The 20,067-nt window shown below is 42.8% G+C and overlaps 1 protein-coding gene across 1 annotated transcript in view; it reads right to left on the bottom strand.

The window, feature by feature from the left end:
• Positions 1–9,449: 9,449 nt before the first annotated feature.
• Positions 9,450–20,067, bottom strand: part of LOC103750915 (beta-galactosidase-1-like protein 2) — a 50,620-nt gene continuing 40,002 nt past the window's right edge. Inside the window, exons 13-19 of the mRNA XM_008854198.1 lie at positions 19,345–19,491; positions 12,387–12,455; positions 11,812–11,899; positions 10,957–11,044; positions 10,441–10,552; positions 9,629–9,745; positions 9,450–9,527 (exon numbers count right to left, since the gene is read on the bottom strand). Of these exons, the coding sequence (XP_008852420.1) occupies positions 9,450–9,527; positions 9,629–9,745; positions 10,441–10,552; positions 10,957–11,044; positions 11,812–11,899; positions 12,387–12,455; positions 19,345–19,491 (699 nt within the window). The remainder of the gene's footprint in view (positions 9,528–9,628; positions 9,746–10,440; positions 10,553–10,956; positions 11,045–11,811; positions 11,900–12,386; positions 12,456–19,344; positions 19,492–20,067) is intronic.

Genomic DNA, 20,067 nt, shown 5'->3' with positions numbered 1-20,067 from the left:
AGACTCCAAAGAAATGTAGCCAGTTTCTTGGCTAAAAGTCAAAATGTCCTCGGGCAACATACTCTGTTCCGAGACCAAAAATGTCAAAAGTATTTGGGGGCTTGTATCTAATGCTTAAAAGATTTTAGGGTTACCTCTTCAGAGGGGGAAATGTTGGAGGGGAAGGAGTGGGCATGGATTTGATCAAAACACCTTTTATGCATGTATGAAATTCTCAATAAATTTTTTGTAAAAATTAAAAAAAAAGTCTATTACTGTGCCACAGACATCCCAAAACCAGCCTATCAAAGGCATTTATCTTTGAAGTTTTTCCTTGTCACATTACAGAACTGGCTATGCTTGGTCCGTTCCTGAGAGCTCTGTTTTTCTTGTTTTCCATTTCCAAATTGCTCCAACATTACAATAACTCTTTTTAAACAAGTGTGATGTCACATCACTTATAGTTGGCAAAAGCAGGAAGGACTATGTTGTCCTAGGAAGACAAATTCCAGTGTACTTTCCATCACAGAAATGTTTATAGACTGGAATGGGAATACTGTGACACTCTCCTGTGTTTACTTTTTGTATGAGAATTGTGATTGAGAAAGTTAAGTACATGCTAATTTAAAGTACAGATGTTTTTCATTTGACTTCTCCAAAGAGTTGAAATGCTCAGAGATTTAAAAAAAAAAAAAGAATAATGTCTTCCATTGTTTAAAAAAAATCACTACAGCCAGCAACAAGTCCAAGTCCAAAAGAACAATAAAAAATTGAGCTGATTTATTCATTTACTGTATCTTAAAGAATTTCCTTTTCTAAATGAAATTATTGAAATTATAGGGTGGGTTTATAATTTGTTTTATTTCCTTTTATTAGCAAGGAGCAAAGGGAAGATAGTTTTGCTGTCACTACTGCTAATTCAATTACAGAGAGAAAGAGAGAGAGAAAGAGGGGGAGAATAAGTAGCCTGAATTGTGAAAATAGTTCACTACTCTCTTGACCCAGAAAATCCCACAAAATCATGCAATTCAAAAGGTTCAAATCTTGGGGCTAGAGGAACTGCTCAGTGGTTAGAACACTGGGTGTTCTTGCAGGTTCTGATACGTAACTCAAGTTCCAGGGACCCTGATGCCTTCTTCTGACCTCTGCAGGCACTGCATGACAAGGGCACACTTATATACATGCAGGCAATACACTCACATACATAAAATAAAAATAATAAATACTAATTTTTTTAAGTTTCAAGTCTTCATGTTCAAAGCTGGCCAAGCACTCAAAAATATGTATATTCATTCAGTATAGTGGCACATACCTTTAATCCCAGAGGCAGGTGGATCTCTATGAGATTGAGGCCAGCCTGGTCTACATAGCAAGTTCCAGGTCAGCTGGCTCAGAAGTTAAGAACAATGGCTGCTCTTGAGGAAGACCTGAGTTCGGTTCCCAGCACTCACATGAAGGCTAACAACTGTCCATAACTCCAGTTCCAGGGGACCCCATGTCCTCTTTTGGCCTCCATGGTCAGTGCACACATGGGTATACTTACATACATGCAGGCAAAACACTCATACACATAAAAATAAATAAATTTAAGCCACCCAGAAAGCTGGGCATGGTAGCACACACCTGTAATCATAGCACTTAGGAAGCTGAAGTAGGAGGATTGCTGCAAGTTTGATGCCAGTCTAGGCTAAATGAGTTTCATGTCAGCCTGGATACAGAATGAGACCCTGCCTCGAAATAAACAAACAAAAAATGAAACAAAAAAGTCACTGAGTATATGAAAGTTTTCACTTTTAAAAGCAATTTGTGCAGTCTGGCAGTACAGTGGTAGTCAGTCAGCACTCCTAGGCCAAATAGTGGGCTGGATACAGAGTGAGGGACCCCAAAAAGTGATGAATTTTTGCTGCACATGCTTAAAAATGCAGTGAATAATGCTGAGTCTAAGGGTTTAGACACAGATTCTCTGATCTTTGAACACATCTAGGTTAAAAAAAAAAAAAAGTTCAAGATGTTCAGCAATACTCACAAAGCGTGTAGTTGGATTAGGTGATCTCCCCAACACATTATATGATCATCACTCAAAAGGACTAAAGTGTTCCTAAATCAGAAGTAAAGCTTGCATAAAAGAAAAAGATCTCCCAGAAGAAGTTGAAGAAATAAAAGCTTATGACATAAAATAAATGAGAGAGAGGGAGAGAGACAGAAAGTAAAAGGATAAAAATGTGAATGGCTGGGTATGGCGGTACATACCTTTAATCCCAGCAGAGGCAGGCAGTTCTCTGTGAGATGGAGGCCAGCCTGGTCTATATAGTGAGTTTCAGGCCAGCTGGAGATACAAGGGGACCCTCTTTCAAAAAAAATGTCTTTGGAGCCAGTGATATGGTTTAGTACTTTGCCTCCAAGCCTGATGACCTCAGTCTGATTCCTAGAGTCCACATGCACAGTGGCATACACACACATGCATACACGCATGCACGCACACACACACACACACAAAACATAAAAATGTGAATCCAAGCCGGGTGCGGTGGCACATGCCTGTAGTCCCAGCACTTGGGAGGCAGAGGCAGGCAGATCTCTGTGAGTTCAAGGCCAGCCTGGTCTACATAGTGAGTTTCAGGACAGCTGGGGCTACAGGGAGACCCTGCTTCAAAAAGACCAAAAAAAAAAAAAAAAGTGAATCCAAAATTGTCATAACTTTCAGGTAAAACATGTTTTTTGCAAGAACCTAAAATCACTTGGGAGATAGGCTTCTGGGCATGCCTTTGGAGAATTATCCTGACAATTGATGTGGGAAGACCCATCTGAATTTCAAACAGTACCATTTCCTGGGCAGAGAATCCTGGACTGTATAAGATGGAGAAAGGAAGCTGAGCCCTAGCATGCATGCTCTGCTTGATGACTGTGGATGTATTGTAACAAGCTGCTTCAAGCGCCTAATACCTTGGCTTCTCTCCACCATAATAGACTGGACCTTGAATGATGAGCCAGAATAATCCCCTTTTCCATTAAGGAACACTTGTCATAATATTTTGTCATAGCAACAAGCAACAAAATGTAAGCACAGGGTCTCACTATGTAGTCTTGGCTGGCTTGGAACTAGCTGTGTAGTCCAAACTGGTCTTGAACTCACAAAGAGCCACCTGCCTCTGCCTCCCAAGTTCTGAGATTATAGGCATGGATGACCACACCTGGCTTCATGTAAAACATTTAAAAGAGAACTGATAAACTATTATAGTTCATGACCGCCTAGCAAAATAGCAAGGATATCTAAGCTATTTGTGGCCCCTAGAAGCAGTGGTTATCAAACTTAGCTGCAAAACAGAATGACTTGAGGAGCCTATTTGTTAAAAGTCTTGAACAATGCTGGGTGTGGTGATACACGCTTGTAATTCTGGCACTCTGGAGGCAGAAGCAGGCAGATCGCTATGGATTGAAGGCCAGCCTGATCTTATAGCAAGTCACAGGCCAGTCAGGACTACACAGTGAGACTCTTTTTTTTTTTTTTTTCTTATTCTAAATGTGCTTCAAAGCTATGGCAATCAACACTATGGCACTGGCCTCAAGACTGACATAAAAGTGAATGGAGGGAGGGGCTTGGGTACAGCTTCGTATTAGAACAAGCACAGTGCCTTCTATATCATAGGCAAACATTCTCCCACTGAGTCATATCCCCAGCCTATGATAAATTAATACATGACAAGAGTTCCAAAAACAATTCCATAGCTAAAGAATAGACATCTCAACAGATGGGACTAAGAAAAATGGGTATGCTTGTAAATTAGTAAAGTCAGACCACCAAATTAACTAAAAATGCACCAAAGCCAAACCCGTGATGATCTGGGAAGAAATCATGAGTAAATTCTCTGTGACCTTTGGGTAGACAGTGGTTTCTCATATATGACCAAGGTCAAGCAAAAAGAGAGAAAACAGATAGATTGGACCTCACAAAAATCTGAAATATTTGTGCAAGTGGAACCATTAAGAAAGGTAATAGATGGAACTAGAGTGACAGCTCAGTAGTTAAAAGCAATTGCTGCTTTCCAGAGGACTTGAGTTTGGTGCCCAGCACACACATCAGGCAGGTTACAACTGCCTATGACTCCACTTCCAAGAGATCCAATGCTCTCTTTTGGCCTCTATGAGCTCACACACACACATGGCACTCAGTCACATGGATATGCATATATACACATAAATAAAAATAATAAAAATAAATCTTAAAAAGGAAAATGTGAAAAGAAACTACAGAATAGGAAGAGATATTTGTAAAACATGTATCTGATAAGAGATTTTTATTTATAATAGACAAACAACTTGTAACTCAGTAACAAAGACAACCTGGACCAAAGATTTGAATAGATATTTATCCAAAAGTGATGACTAAATAGTCAATAAGCATATGAAAGATGCTCCACATCATTAATCATTAAAGAAATGAAAATCAAAACCATAACAGTGTAGGAAGGAGGTTCAGTTCAGCCTAGGTTCAGTTCTCACACACACACACACACACACACACACACGAGTAACAACAACAATAAAACATGAGATACTACTTAACAACCAGCTAAGGATGGCTAGCAAATCTGGTAAGGAATTGGATAAACTGAAACCTCATAGTTCCTAAAGGGATTGTATAATGGTGCAGCAATTTTAGAAAATCTTTGACATTTTTTAAACATGTTAAAACACAGTCAGTGCATGATACGTAAATACTACTTCGAGGTGGTGAGGGAAGGCAATGTGCGGGAAGGCGGTGTGTAGGATAGTTTTAGTTGTTAACTTGACACACCTGGGTTGTGTCAAGCCTCAATTGAGAAATTTCCTACAGACTGACCTGTGGCCATGTCTGTGGGGCATTTTCTTGAGATGAGTGATGCACAAGGGTCCAGCCCACTGTGGGCATTGCCACCCGTTGGAAGGTTGTCCTGTATTGTATAAGAAAGCAGGCTGAGCACAGACCGGGGGAGCAAGCTTGTAAGCAGCACTCCTCCATGGCCTGTGCTCCAGGTTCCTGCCCTGAGTTCCTGCCTTGGCTTCCCTTGATGATGGACAATGCTTATAAGCCAAATAAGCCCTTTCTTCCCCAAGTTTGTTTTGGTCAGAGTGTTTTGTCATGGCAACAGAAAGAACAGGTGTACATACTCAAGAGGAATTAAAACATTTGTCTGGGGTATAGCTCAGCGGTCAGCATGTGCTTAAAATGCACAAAGCCCTTGGTCCAATCCCTAGAACCAAAACAAAACAAATCAGCAACAACAAAAAGAATAAAGAAACAACAACATACATCCATACAAAATTTTGTGTACCAATATTCACAGTAAGATTATTCATATTGGTCAAAAGTAGAAACATCTCAAATGCCCATCAACTAATGAAAGCATAAGCAATTGTGGTATCCATGTAAAGAAATATTAGTCAAAAATGAATAAAATATTTACAAATGGGACAACACCAAAAAATCTTGAAAACTTGTGTAATATGAAAGAAGCTAGTCATAAAGGCTACCCAATCTGTGATTATAAAGAACTGAAAATCCCAGACTGGACAGATGTAAAGACAAAAAAGATTTCTGGTTTCCAGGGATAGGAGGATGCCAGGACCATGGGACGACCACCAAGGACAGCAGTAGGTGTGGAATGGAGCTGGCTGGGCTCTGCAAGATGTGCTGTGTGTACTGTGGGCAGCAGAGTCAAAGAGGTGGAGCTGCCAGAACCCTTTGGGGCCCAGAAGATTGTGAGTGAATCCCAGATGTCCAGCTTTGAGCTACTTTGCTGGACTTTGGTTTTGCTTAGGTGTGCCCGATTCTTCGCTTTGAAATAAGACAGTACTTGTTTTGGATTTTTCAGGAGCCCCCAGTTAAGAGACTTTAGAAGAGACTATGGACTTTTCAGTGTTTGGATTAAGGACTATGGGGCTTTTAAGGATGTACTGTCTTATGTTGTGATATTAACATCATATCTTGGGGACAAGAATTGGAAAGGTTATGGTTTAATGGTGATGTGTTTGTGTGTCAAGTTGACAAGGGGTCAATTGTGCTGGATAGCTTTAGTGTCAACTTGACACACCTGGGTTGAGAGAGCTTCAATTGGGGAATTGCCTTCATTGAACTGGCCTGGGGCCATGTCTGAGGGGCATCTTCTTGATTGTTGTGTGATGTGGGAGGGCCCAGCCCGCTGTGGGTGGTGCCACCCCTGGGCAGTTGGGCCTGTGTTGCATAACAAAGCAGGCTGAGCAGGAGCCTGGGGAGCAAGCCAGTAAGCAGTGTTCTTCACGGCCTGTGCTCCAGCTCCTGCCTCCAGGTTACTGCCCTGAGTACTTTGGGCTCCCTGATGAACTGTGACCCAGGATATATAATATAAAATAAACACTTTCTTCCTCAAGTTGATACTGATCAGAGTATTTTGTCACAGCAACTGAGAAACTAGAACAGAGGCATTATCTGTAAAAGGACAGTGTGAGTTTTCTCTTCGACTTTCTCCCATGTAAGACCTTTGCCCACATTTAACCCAGGGATCCATTTATTTGTGGGAATGTTAGAATTTGTTCCAAAAGTAGTATAAAGATAAAGACAAAACGAATTGTTTCTGCCACTTAGAACTAGGATTATGCAAAATAGATTTAGTAATCCTAAACAGACTTCCCACCCTGAAAGAAGATTTCCCACACTCCTTCATCTTTGCCTTTTGCCTAAGGTTTGATGCCTGAAGCCGCATCCTAGTGTTGCACTGTAAGGTGGAAAAGGTGTTATTTCTGACTGGGAGAATTGAGTATGCTTCACTGCACAGTGCTCATCTGAAGGCATTTTACTCTACCACTACCCCCAGATGACCTTTTTTACTTTTGATGTGTGGCAATAGTTTAAGTTGCTACAACTCAAGGGGTGCTGCTGTCATGTAGTAAGCAGAGACCAAGGAGAGGGTCCTCCTGAGCATACCTATTGTACAGGACAGATACCTCCAGACACCAGTAGTACACAAGCTAAGAGCCTCCATTGCACCAATGGTTCTGAAAGTGGGCTTCAAAGACCAGCAATATGAGCATCCTATGGGAATGTGGTAGAAATGTAAATCCTCAGGTTCTGTGCCAGATCTGCTCTGATGAGTAATAGTGATTGTCAGCTTGACAGGATCTAAGCTCATCTAGGAGACAAACCTCAGGGAATGTCTATAATGGGGCTTCTAGAGTGTGTGAACTGAAGTGGGAAGACACACCTAAATGCAGGCTGCACCATTCCATGGGCTGGGGTCTTGGGCTGAATAAAAAGGAGAAAACAAATGAAGAGCCATCTTTCTCTGTTTCTTGACTGTGGATGCAATGTGACCAACTGCCTCACACTTCTGCTTCCATGACTTCCCCATCAGGATGGACTGTATTCCATTAAGGTCTAAGCCCAAACAAACTCTTCCTTCCTAAGTTGCTATTGTCACGTACTTTGTCACAGCAAATGAGAAAATTCATAAGTACATCTGTCAAAACAGATTCCAGAGATGGGGCCCAGTAACAGGTGTTTAATAAGCCCTTTTGGTGACTATGGTGTGAACAGGGGTTTACAAACGTAAGAGGCTGTGACATGGGAAACACTTGATACTGTTTTGTTCTATGTGATGATGAAAGGGAGAAAAAAGAGATAGATGAAGGGAACCAAGATTTGTGCTTCTTTTTTGTTTTTTTGAGACAGGGTTTCCCCGTAGCCCCCAGTGAGCCTTGAATTCACTATGTAGACCAGGCTGGCCTTGAACTCACAGAGATCTGCCTCTGCCTCTCAAGTGCCAGATTAATTTGTGTTTATTTTTCCTCAATCAGTTTGATATGAAAAGGAAGATGGGGGGAGGGGGGCAGTGAAGGAAACACTTTAATAGGTAACTCCTGACCTCTTCCTGACTGTTGAGTTATGTAGATTATAGATATAGGATGTGTACAAATAGCCCTGACTCCCTGGGCTAGCACAAACTGGCATACCCTGTGCAACCAGCCTAAACCTCAACAGAGTTCAAAAACTTCTCTGTAGTTACCTGTATAGACCTTGGTGCCATGCCAACTCACTTGTGTGGTGAACCCTTTCCCAAGCCTTCCCAGTCTGTAACCTAAACCAGGACCTGTTCACATCACAGTGAAATCTGTAGTAGCTTAAAGCAAACAAACAAAAATCACATAGGCCTTCCTGGGCTGGGCAACCAAGTTGATTTACCCCAAGGACTTAGCCAGTTCTTTGTGACTTTTGCTATGGCTCAGCAGGGTTGGAATCATTCTAGGAGGACAAAGAGTCTATCAGGAAATCAACAGGACTATGAATCGGGTGCCAAAGGGGGGAGGGAAAGATGCAGTTGACTGATACAGTCTCTAAAAGCAGGCTTTTACCTGCATGTGAAAAATCAATGGCACAGAACAGCTACTGAAAATGAAAACATTTTTACTATTTTTAACTCTAAAAATAAAAACCATATATGAACTGTATGCTCTTCTTGCAATTTCATATTTTATTTGACATCTTGGAATTATCACTTTTGCTTCAGATTTATACTGGCAATGTCAAGTATTCTGAGAATCTTTTTTCCTCAACATTTTATTTGGTGGTCGAAGACGTATTTATAGCAACATGACAAAAGAAGTGTACGGGTCTATCATTTTGTTGTACACATCAGAATCAGGTGGGCAACAAGCCAAAAGACAGGTGTGCACAGCAGCCCACCTATATGTCAGGACTGGTAGGTTGCTCCAAGCACCACTCTGGATGTGATTCAGCTGCTTCCTACTTTATAGCATACCACTGGAGACTCAATATCCTGGAAAAGAAAATCTGATCAGCCTACTGTGAACGACATGCCCATCTCAGAGAGGATAGAACTGTGACCAATGGGGAGGAAGACAGCTTAATCACTAGGCCATAAAGACTCTGTTGAAGTGAGGTAGGTGATTCTCCAAAAGGCTTTCTGGGAGTGGAGTATGGTTCGGTAGCAGAGCACTTACAAGACAGGCACAAGGCCCTTGGCTTGATCCCTAGCACTAGGTGGAGGAAAGGATTTATGGCTATGGCTCTTGCTGCCAACAAAAGGTTCAAAGGGGGCAGAGTACCCAGAGAATAGGCATCTACCTATGATAAACACAGACACTCTGCAACTTGGGCCTGATGTAACTGGTCCATGAACCTATGGCAAACTGACCAAAGGACACTAGAAAAAGTACTCGGAGTTACCTAACATGGCAGCCTGAGAAGGAGCCATAGGAAGCAAATTCATTTTGGAAAAGGTAAGAAGTAGAAGATACTAGAATTGTCTCAATGAGACAGGGATATTGAAAACAGAGTAGGAATGTCAGGGAGACTGAGAAGGTTGGGATGAGGCTATTGGATGAGGAAGTTAAGTCATCTCAAAATGGGAGGGGATGAGATGGACTGTGACAAGTGTAAGATAAAGTCCATCTACCACTAAAGGGCTAAACACTGTCCCAGATGCCAAAATGACCCTTTAGCATGCCATACCTAGTTTAGCCTCTCTTGAAAAGTGAATTTTTAGTCCACCTTCCAATTCCTCAAACATCATGATCTGTACAAAGAAAGTGAGGCAGAGATTCAAGTTGTGCCTCTGAATCAAGGCAGAGTTCAAAGAAAGTAAACTCAGAGGCAAAGGGCACTGGGGGAGTTCACCTCATTAATTCCAGGATGAAGCCAGGGGCCGGGGATGTAGAGGGTTTCCTGGGGGCCTTTATTCCAGTATCGTCCTAAGTTTTGTCCATTGATGAATATAACACCTTTTCTCCAGCCCTGGAAAAGATTGGGAGATTTCAGGATATAAGTAAAGTCTAGATGTAAAGATAGAAGACAGACAGACCTCCTACATCATTGATATACCAAACCTTAGTAGACCAAGGCATAATAGATCACCAACTAAAGTACCTGGGGGAGGGACTGGGTAGTCCTATGCCACTGCCTTGGCCAGAGGGTGGCTTAGCATCCAGGTCTCAAGGAGGCCTCTGACTTCCATCTCATCTCCCTGGGTCTGCCCTAAGCCAGCAGAGGGGATGTCCACTTATTATCCAGTATTCATCAAAACATGTCAGGCTTTTAAAACACAGCTCAAGTTGAAAAGTAGCAGGACTGGCTGCCAAGATGCACTAGTATGTCACAACTGTCTGACACATTGAATGGTGAGCTCATGACAGTGATAAGAATCTCTACATCTTGGGTTATATGAGGGGACAGCCTCATCAGATCTCTCCTGCAGCACATGCTCCAGCTGGCCTGGCTGGTACACACTGCTCCTGTCTCTGTTGCATCTATTCGCTTTCCTTGCCCTGCCATAGTGGGACCCAGGAAGATCAGCCTCCAAGATGGCTGTGAAGTGGCTATGGCCTGGGGAGCTTGGGCACAGGACAGGGTCTGTGTACTGGAGAGTTTTTCTAAAGGTTCTTTGAGGTGGGAAGACTGAGACACATGGGTAGGAAAGACATGGCACTAACCTGTACTTTTATGAAGGTGTCCTGGGGAAAATCTCCAGTTCTCAGAAAACTGAGGAAAAAGGCAGGGCCTTGAATCTTCTTTGTGACTGGTTTCCAGAAGCTAGGAAATTTCCTAAGAGGGAGTCAAAGACCAGAGAGAAGTCATATCATTCTTCCAAAATGTCACCTGTGACCTCTGAAATTGGCCTCTTCCCTGAACCCTGGCATCTCCAGTTGTGACACCAGCTATATCCTCAGCATGAATGGTACAGTAAGGCATGAGACTGGTAGAGGGTAGATGAGGGATGAGGGTCACCACTCTGCTCCTACACAGCTATAAAACCAAAGGCTTCCCCCTGGAGCACTCTGAACATCCTTCCAGCCCTACATGTCCACCTTTTAGATATGGTTTATCTTATTTTGTTTACAGTGCCAGTGATTGAACCCAGAGCCTCACACATACCAGGCAAATGCTCTACTACAAAGCTGTAACACTGCCCTTATCTTTGATCAATCACCTGAAGTTTAGGTGCCTACCTTTGTATGAATGCACTTTTCAATTCCAGGCTGCAGATTTTAAATTTTCTCGTTGGATAATTGTCCAGATAGATATCCCCAGTTAAACCTATGGGATGGGAAAGAAAGGACATGTGAAGGGGATGGGAAGAACAGAAACAGATGTGGGCTGCAGCCAGGGTGCTCCCTGAAGGAAAGTGCTTTCCTTGCCTCATCTAGCTGGAAGGTTTTTATAAATTCCACAGATTTTTTTTTTACTCCCCTCCCCACCTTGGTGGTGCTAAGGATTGAACACTAGCTCTCTTGAATGCTAGGCAAGAGCTCTACCACTAAGCTACCCAAACCCAAATCCTAGACAGGTTTTCTTTTTAATTTCCTAAGTGTATACTCCTAGATAGGGCCTCATAGTCCACATTAATATCACAGAATGACTGCAGTTCTTGCAGATATGGCCAGAATGGGGCTTCTGACTAGCTTGAGTGCTCAGATATGTCAAAACACTTAGGCACAATGAAGGTACAGGGCTCTGCCCAGGAGCCAGGTATGCTAGGCACAAGCAGAAGGACACATATAAGGCCTAGTTTCCTAGAAATGGAAAGGCACTGTCTCTAGAGAGAAACCCCTGTCAGAGAGGTCTTTACAGCTTTCTCTTCTTGATACCACTTTCAAAATCTTCTCCAAAGTGGAAGGCAGTATGCTGGCTCTGGTACAGTAACTAGAGTACACAAAAATATCACCCCAGTTTCTGCACACAGGAGTCTCATAACATAGAGTGCTCTTTTCCAAGCACATGTCTGTTCCCAACTGTCATTGGCCTGGGGAAGAACAATAGGAATCTGATGCGACAGATCACAGGCACCTGCCTCTGGAGCCTACCTTTTCTCTCCTTGTTGATATTAGGCCCAAAAGAAAGCCGGCCTTGGTTCTCCACCAGGATCCTCAGAATGCGATTTTTCTTGGTTTGCTATGCAAGACAGACCAGACTGAGCACCATTTAGCACCTTTCTTAGACCTTCTAGGCCTCCCTGGAGCTGAGACAGGACATGAGCAGGGGGCTGATGAACCACAGGCCTCAGAACCCTGAAGGTCTCCAACTCTGATAGACAGGCCCTTGCACCCCTGCTTCTCCTTTTCATTCCCCTGTTCTCCTGGGCTGGGTTTTTCAGGGAAGAAAGAATCACCTGAACATTTAAGAAAGGATCCTCTTGGGACTGGTGACCAACCCAGAGTATTTTGAGCAGCAGATATTCAAGGGAGAAAAGCTCTGCTCACCCAAAGCACATATGCCCATATCTCCAAAATGTGCATAACACTTCTGTGGTTGCTGTTCTCTTCAGGGATCAGCCCAAGGGCAGAGGAGCAGAAATGATCTCTCATAAGGCCTCACTGACCCCTAGGCATAGGCCTAGCAAGCACTAAATTACCTCACATATTAATATTTGGTTATATACATTTTTCACAATGGACAGCTGATCCTTTGAATGATCCAGGACTCCTATATACTTGTTATCCAAAAACACCTGCCAAAGAAAGAAGAGAGAATTATTAGGTCCTCATAAGGAAAAGGAGGAAAGCAGTCTTTTTAAATTTTATGTATATGAGTTTTGCCTGCATGATTGTATGTGTACCATATGAGTGGATCACCTGGAAGTGGAGTTACAGATGGCTGTGAGCTGCCATGGGGTGCTGGGAACTGAACCAGATCCTCTGCAAGATCAGCAAGTGCTCTGAACCACTGAGCCATCTCTCTAGCCCCAAAAGCAGCTTTGAAAATGCAAAAATCTAAGCTCTATGACCTCACCAGCTATGTGTATTTGGCTATGTTTACAGTACCACATACGAGTTTCCTCCCATTGAGTTGGCTTTTAGCTCAATTAGGTAACTGTTGATTGCCCCCAAGATAAGAGTGCCACTATTGCATCAATGTCATATATTGTGCAGGTCATTGATGTAGTTATTTGAACTTGAAGCTGGTATCAGACCATCAATTGATGTTCACTTTAAATGCGGAAGTCACAGTGGAAGGGTTAGACAGGGGGAAAGAGAAGAGAGATAAATAACACCTAGCTAGTTAAAAAAAAAAAAAAAGAGGAAATCAATGACAAATTACATATACAATATCTCTATATGAGTCCATGTGTATACCTAAAGGTTACATAACAAGAAACAGTGCCAGACAGGATAAACCTTCCTTTGAGTTGTTGGCCAGGGTGGTCTAAAAGATAGTAAGAGCCAGGGAGGAAGTACATGACTCTATGGAAATAGTCCTACAAGTTCCTGTGTCTTTGCTCATATGAACCTAGAGCAATGATGTCAGCATGCACAAACCATGCAAATTCAAACAGACAAAAACCAATATAGAACCAGGGAAATGGACAGCTGACTCCAATCTTAGCTGAAGAAATATTGGCAACTGATTACTGCTGGGTGAGGAAGAGTTGATCTTCCTAAAGCAAGAGACTCTAGATAGGCTGACTAGATTAGACCTCAGTAGACAAACTTGCAGTGAGGGACTTCTAGAGACACTAACAACACAATAGGCCTTAAGACAAATCACAGAATGTATGAATTCCAGTGCGGGGGGAGCTATGGGAAGGTGCCAGTGGGGAAGGGGATATAGAGATGATTAAGATTGATTGAGATGTTCTGTATGAAATACACAAAAATTCAATTTTAAAAAAATTTAAGAAAAGAAAATGCAAAAATCAAAACAAATCTAGAAGCAGAATGGATTTAGTGCTTCCCAGAATTCCACAGGCTGACCACAAATTCACAAGGGAGAGATAATATTTATAGTACAGTGAGAAGATGCTGAATTGTGGCCTGACATAGAGTCCTGGTATCAAAACTGGGACCTGGTTCAACTGCAGAGCAAGGAGGGGAAAATGTTTAAAGGCCTCCCAGAAACCAGAAGGGAAAGAAGAGTAGAGAATGAATAAACATTATCAAGGAAATGATGAGAAAGGGGAAGCATGGGAATTGTAGGGACACTGGCTGCTCTGTATCTGCCTACCTTACCTTTGGGGTTCAGCTCTGCAAGATATTCAGTTCGGCCAGGTACCCCACAATTTGTATCTGGGCATCCTGCTGCCACAATCTATCTGGCTTCAGGGACAACCTACACATTAACTCATTTTTTCCCTATTCCCTACAACACTGATTCAACTCTAGATTAAGCCCCTAGCCAGGCAAGACTATATATAAAGATAATGTTTCCTAGACTATTTAAGCTAAATCACAATTTTCCTTTTCAAAAAAAATTATTTATGTATTTTTATTCTATGTGCATGAGTGTTTTGCCTGCATATATGTAAATATACCCATGCCTGCAATGCCCACAGAGGCTAGAAGAGGCACTGGATCCCTGGACCTAGAGTCATGGACAGTTGTTAGCTGACATGTGGGTGCTGGGAACCAAACCAGTCTTATACAAGAGCAACCAGTTCTCTTAACTACTGAGCCATCTCTCCAGGCCCCAAATCACAATTTTTCAATTGTAATTTGTCTGGGAAACTCTAACAATAAAAATCAGTAAATATTAAAAACAAGAGTGTTACTAGTAAACAGGACACAGAGATCACAATTTAAGCTTACTAGAATCTAGTTACAGAGTTTATATATTCTTTTTTAGTGTTCTTTTAAAAAATATTTTATTATTTTTATTTTATGTGTATGCATGTATTGCCTGCATGTAGGTAAGTGCATCCATGTTGTGCAATGCCCGAGAGGACAGAAGAGGCTGTTGGATCCCCTGGAACTGGAGTTACGGACAGTTGTTAGCTGCCATGTGGGTGCTGGGATTCGAACCCAGTTCTTCTGCAAAAACAGTCAGTGTTCTTAACTGCTGAGCCATCTCTCCAGCCCCTTTAGTGTTCTTCTTTTACTTCTAGAAGCTCAATTAGGCACTTTATATTTTCTGTAGGGCACAGATGAAGGTACACTGGGGTTATAGAAGAGTGATAGAAAAAGGATAGAAAACCTCTTGGTGCCTGGGAGTAGGAAAGCTCCAGTGTTAGGGCCTGGGTGCCCAGGAACCATGTGGAGTCAAGACCTTAGCTGGCCATCAAGAGGAGTAGGAAGTCCATTTTTGAGAATCAGTCTTCTCCAGTCTAGAATCTGCAAATGACAGAGACCTCCCTTGTCCCCATCACAAGTCTAACACAGAGGCAAATCCACTGCTATGCACAACTTGGATCTCAGAGGAAGGGGTTTTGGGGGATGCAGCCACTCAGAGAAGGCTGAGCCTGCTGCTCTACCATCAGCCTACCACCAAAGGAATGTGGAACCATGGCTCACAGTTAGGGACCACAGTTCCAGGCTCACAGGAGGGAAGCACAGGCCCAGTTCACAAGAGGGGATCACAAGTCTGGCTCACAGAGGGAACCATAGCTCCAGCTCATGGGATGGGATCACAGCTCTGGCTCAGAGAAGGAGATAACTCTGGTTCATGGGAGGGGACCACAGCTTCAGGAGTTTATATATTCTTTTTAAAATTTTTTAAATTTATTTACTTTTATGTGTATGAATGTTTTGCCTACATGTATGTAAGTGTACCACATACATACAATGCTCTCAGAGACACTGGATTCCCTGGAAGAGGAGTTACAGACAGTGATAGCCACTATGTGAATGCTGAGAACTGAACCCAGGTCTTCTGCAAGAGCAGCAAGTACTCTTAAACACTAAGCCATCTCTCTAGTTCCCAGAATTTATATATTCTATGATTTTCACAGTTAGTTTTTGTCAACTTGACAAGAACCTAGACATACCTGGGAAAAGGAAATCTCAGTTGAGAAATTTCCTTCATCAGACTAGCCTATGAGCATGTCTATAGAGCGTTTTCTTAATTGCTAATTGAAGAGAGAGAGCCCATCCCACTGTGGACTGTCCCTAGGCAGATGGACCTAGGCAGATAGAGAGCTAGCTGAGGAAGTCAGGGGGAGCAAGCCAAGAAGCAGCATTCTTCTGTGGTTTCTGCTTTAGCTCCTGCCTACAGATTCCTGCTTGGGGAGCCTGCCCTGGCTTCCCATGATGATGGACTAAAAATTGTAAGGTGAAATAAACCCTTTCCTCCCAAAGTTGCTTTTGGTCATGGTGTTTGTCACAGCCACAGAAAGTAAACTAGAACAATGATCATTTATTGAATGCCTACTATCTATTTTCCCGGGAAATGGGTCACCTAGTATAAATAGCTAGCTGTTGAAGAACGCAGATGCCTCACAACACAAAGAATCACAATGCACCCTAACAGTAGCTGTAAAGCTGTGAGCAGACTGCTGTGGAGGATTCAAGAAAGGAAGAACAAGTCCTAAGCACTGGTCACATCCGGGAGGGCTATTTTGGAGACATGTAGAACAATGGCATATGGAGTCAACAGGAGGTGGCAAACAGAGAAGGGGCACGATGAATCATTTTATCTTGGCAGAAGACTGATGGCACTCTGAGAGAAGGCAGGGAAGAGAGGACAGAGGTGAGGGAAGGGTCTGAAACAGGAAGACCAGCTGTGCAGCTTCAACAAGCGCATACAAAATACCAAGTGCAGACTAAGGTGGCAGTGGCCTGCATGTGGAAAGAATGGCTGAGTACTTCTGCACCACACGGAGGCCAGGTGAAAACAAGAAATAAATAAAAAGGAAAAGGACCTTATGAGAGCCTGGCATGGCGATGTACACCTTTAATCCCAGCACTCAGGAGGAACAGGCAGCCAGATCTCTATGAGATTGAGGTCAGCCTGGTCTACATAGCAAGTTCCAGGCCACCTGGGTCTACAGGGAGACCCTGTCTCAAAAAAAAAGGGGGCGGAGAACATATGAACAGAGACTATACAGAGATATAGCTGGGAAGCTGTGAGTCCATGAACCAATCCAAGACTTACTTAGGAAAGCAATGCATGTGCACTGGGAAGGGAGTTTGAAAAGCCATAGGACACAGTATACTAAGTGGAGACAATGTCTAGTAAATGGTAAGAAAAATGGCTCACTCTGCAGCCAATGAAACGGAGGGACGAGCTGGAGTCATAAAAAACAGACAAGGTTGGGCATGGTGGGACACACCTGTAATCCCAATATTTGGGTCACAGAGGCAGGTGGATTTCTGTGAGTTTGAGGCCAGTCTGGTCTACATAATGAGTTCCAGGCCAGTCAGGGCTATGTATATGAGGCCTTGTCTCAACGAACGAACAAACAAAAGCCAGAAGTACAGATTGAATGTTTTTCATCCAAAATGCTTAGGACCAGAAGTATTTCAGCTTTTGGGGATTTTCAGAGTTTGGATTTCCACAAATTTTGGCAGTTGAGTGTTCCTAAGTAAAAATCTGAAATCTTCATAGTACGAGAAGATGATGTATAGGCTGCTGGAAGAAAAAAGTCATCAGCAATCTTATTTAGTTGTGAACTCTGTGAGCTACAATAATGACCAGTGTGGCAAGATATGCCCATGGGTGCCAGAGTGATGTGAATGTTATAAGGGTAGCCAAATGTTTTCTGATTGAATTTAAGGTCTGCTTTACAGGAAGAAATACATGCCTGGTACTGTAAATCTGACCAAGAGCCTACACTTGGGGAGCTCACAGGCCATGGGGGGTGGTGAGCCTACTACTGTTATTTTGCTAAATGGACATAGTATCAAATTATCCTCTGTCTCTTTAGCCATAAGTTTGTGTAGCTCTCAGAACTCATCAGAGGAGTTTCTTTGTGCAGTGTACTGTGGTTAATGTAGAAACTCACAATTGGTCAAAGTCCAGAGAATAAGTATCCATGGAGTGCTCAGCCACAAATGGTACACTTATGTCACTCCCTTACCCTGACAAGGCTCAGTGACCATTGCAAAATAAGGGGCAGAGAAACTGTAAAGAGCCAGAGGTTGAGGAGAACCAGAGTGAAATAATGTCTTATGGACAAGATAAGACCACTGCACTCATGAACTCACAGAAGTTGTGGTTACCAGCACAAGACCTGCACAAGATCAAGCCAATCAACATTCCAACATGGAGTTATTGACAGCTGGTGGCTTCTGGGGAGGGAGAGTCAGTTTAAGAGTGTGGCCCCTGGTAGGGCAACCACACTCTGATGGATGGCCCCACACTAATGAATATATAGGTAGCACAAATTGGGCTTCGTTGGGTTACTTAAAAATAAAAGAGGACACAAAGTTGGGAGGGAGTAGGAAAGTGAAGGGGCTATTTGAGAGGAGTTAGGGGAGGGGGAGGAGTGACTCTGATCAAAATACATTGTATGAAATTCTCAAAGAATTGGTAAAATATATTTTTTAATTTTTTTAAAATAATTTTATTATTTTTATGTGTATGAGTGCATTGCATGCATGTGTGTAAGTGTACTCATGTCATGCAGTGTCTGCAGAGGTCAGAAGTAGGTGTTGGATTCCCATGGAACTGAAGTTATGGATGATTGTTAACCACCATGTGGGTGCTAGGAATCGAACCCAGGTTCTCTGTAAGAGAGGTGAGTGCTCTTGACTACTGAGCTTTCTCTCTAGCCCCCAAATATTATATTTTTTAAAAAGTAAAAAAATCTGAAATTGTGTGCATACCTCTGTGAGTACTCTGAGTATGTATGCATATTCCCTGCATGTGCCTATGGAACCAGAGATTGACACTGGATGTCATCCTCAACCACTCTCCACCTTATTTTTTGAGACAAGGTCTGTTCGCTGAACCTGGAAATCACTGTTTCAGCTAGGGTGGCTGGCCAGTGAGCTCCTGGGGTCCTCCTGTCTCTACTCCCCTGGACGTGTGGGGCCACGGCTGGCTTTTTACATAGATGTCAGGGAATCTGAATTCAGTTCTGCATACTTGTGCAGCAAGCCTTTTACCCACTGAGTCATTTCCCCAATCCCCTCTGAAACTTTTTGAACATCGTGTTTCTACTGAGAATTTCAGACTTTGAACTAAGCTTGAAGTCTAGAGGTAAGGTGCCAACAAAAAGATGTAGAACAGGAAACTTGAAGAACACTTAGAACAAACTGTTCCTAACTTGGAGTGGGATGGAACTTTCATCCTCTGCACTATAACTTCCCAGTTGCATATCCTTTGAAAGGCCTTTGCCTTTTCTGGGGTTTCCCTGTTCATAACACATATCTCAGGTGTTTTAAGACTTAAATGACAAGAGTCAACTGCTCATATGCCATGTGAATGTTAGGGATTGATAATACAATAAATATAGTGCTTACTGAAGCATTTCCTGGGTTGACGAACACTATCAGCTCATAGAAGATTCAGGGGTACACTCCTAGGCATGTCTATGCACAAAAGATTTCACAAAGACAGATGCTAGGCAATAGCGATAATTTTCTGAAGATGAAATGACTTGATTACCACTTAGACATTTACCTCAGCAGCACAGGGTGATGGTGATATACAAGTGCCACTAGGAATTATGTATTGTTCCCTACCTGCCCCCGATCATGAATATGGCTGCTTGAGGTGAGGAGGTCCCCAGTGGAGATGACAGTCTCATAAAGCGTGTACCCATAGGACTGGCCATTTCCTTGGTTCACAGGCAGCTGCTCCATTGAGAGTGGCTTGACAGACTTGATTGGCTATGACAGAGACAGGAGTAACAACTATGGTGAAGGGTCATGCTGAACAGAAGAGTCTCAGAAATGTCTACCCACAGCCCATTTCTCCAGAGGAATGACCCCAACAGCCTCCCAAGCAGGAGTACCAAAAAGGAAACGAAATGCTAAATATGTTGAAACATAACCTAGAAACTGTCATTGTGGTTTCCCAAGCCAGTTTTATGTTTCTTTCTTGCACATGCCAGCCATTAGGAGAAAAGCAAATTCCTGTAATCCCAGCACTTGAGAGGCAGAAACAGGGGATCCCCGGGGGCAAGCTGGCTAGCTAGACAAGCTAGAATTGGTGAACTCCCAAGTTCAGTGAGAGACTCTTTCTCATTAAACCAAACACAGAATGATCAAGGAGACGTTGATTTTGGACCTCCATATGCATGTGCACACATGCACAAGCACACTCACATGGACAAGCATAGTCAACATATGCCGAAACATATGGAACTGCACATGGACACATGTATACACACACACACACACACACACACACACACACACACACTATGGTGAGGCAGAAACAAACTAAATCTTAAAAATTTATAA

The sequence above is a fragment of the Nannospalax galili genome, unplaced genomic scaffold (genome assembly GCF_000622305.1).
Source record: "Nannospalax galili isolate Female #2095 unplaced genomic scaffold, S.galili_v1.0 scaffold66, whole genome shotgun sequence".
Classification (NCBI taxonomy): Eukaryota; Metazoa; Chordata; class Mammalia; order Rodentia; family Spalacidae; genus Nannospalax; species Nannospalax galili.
Note: the sequence above shows the minus strand (reverse complement) of the source record. Positions and strands in the feature narration are given on the sequence as shown.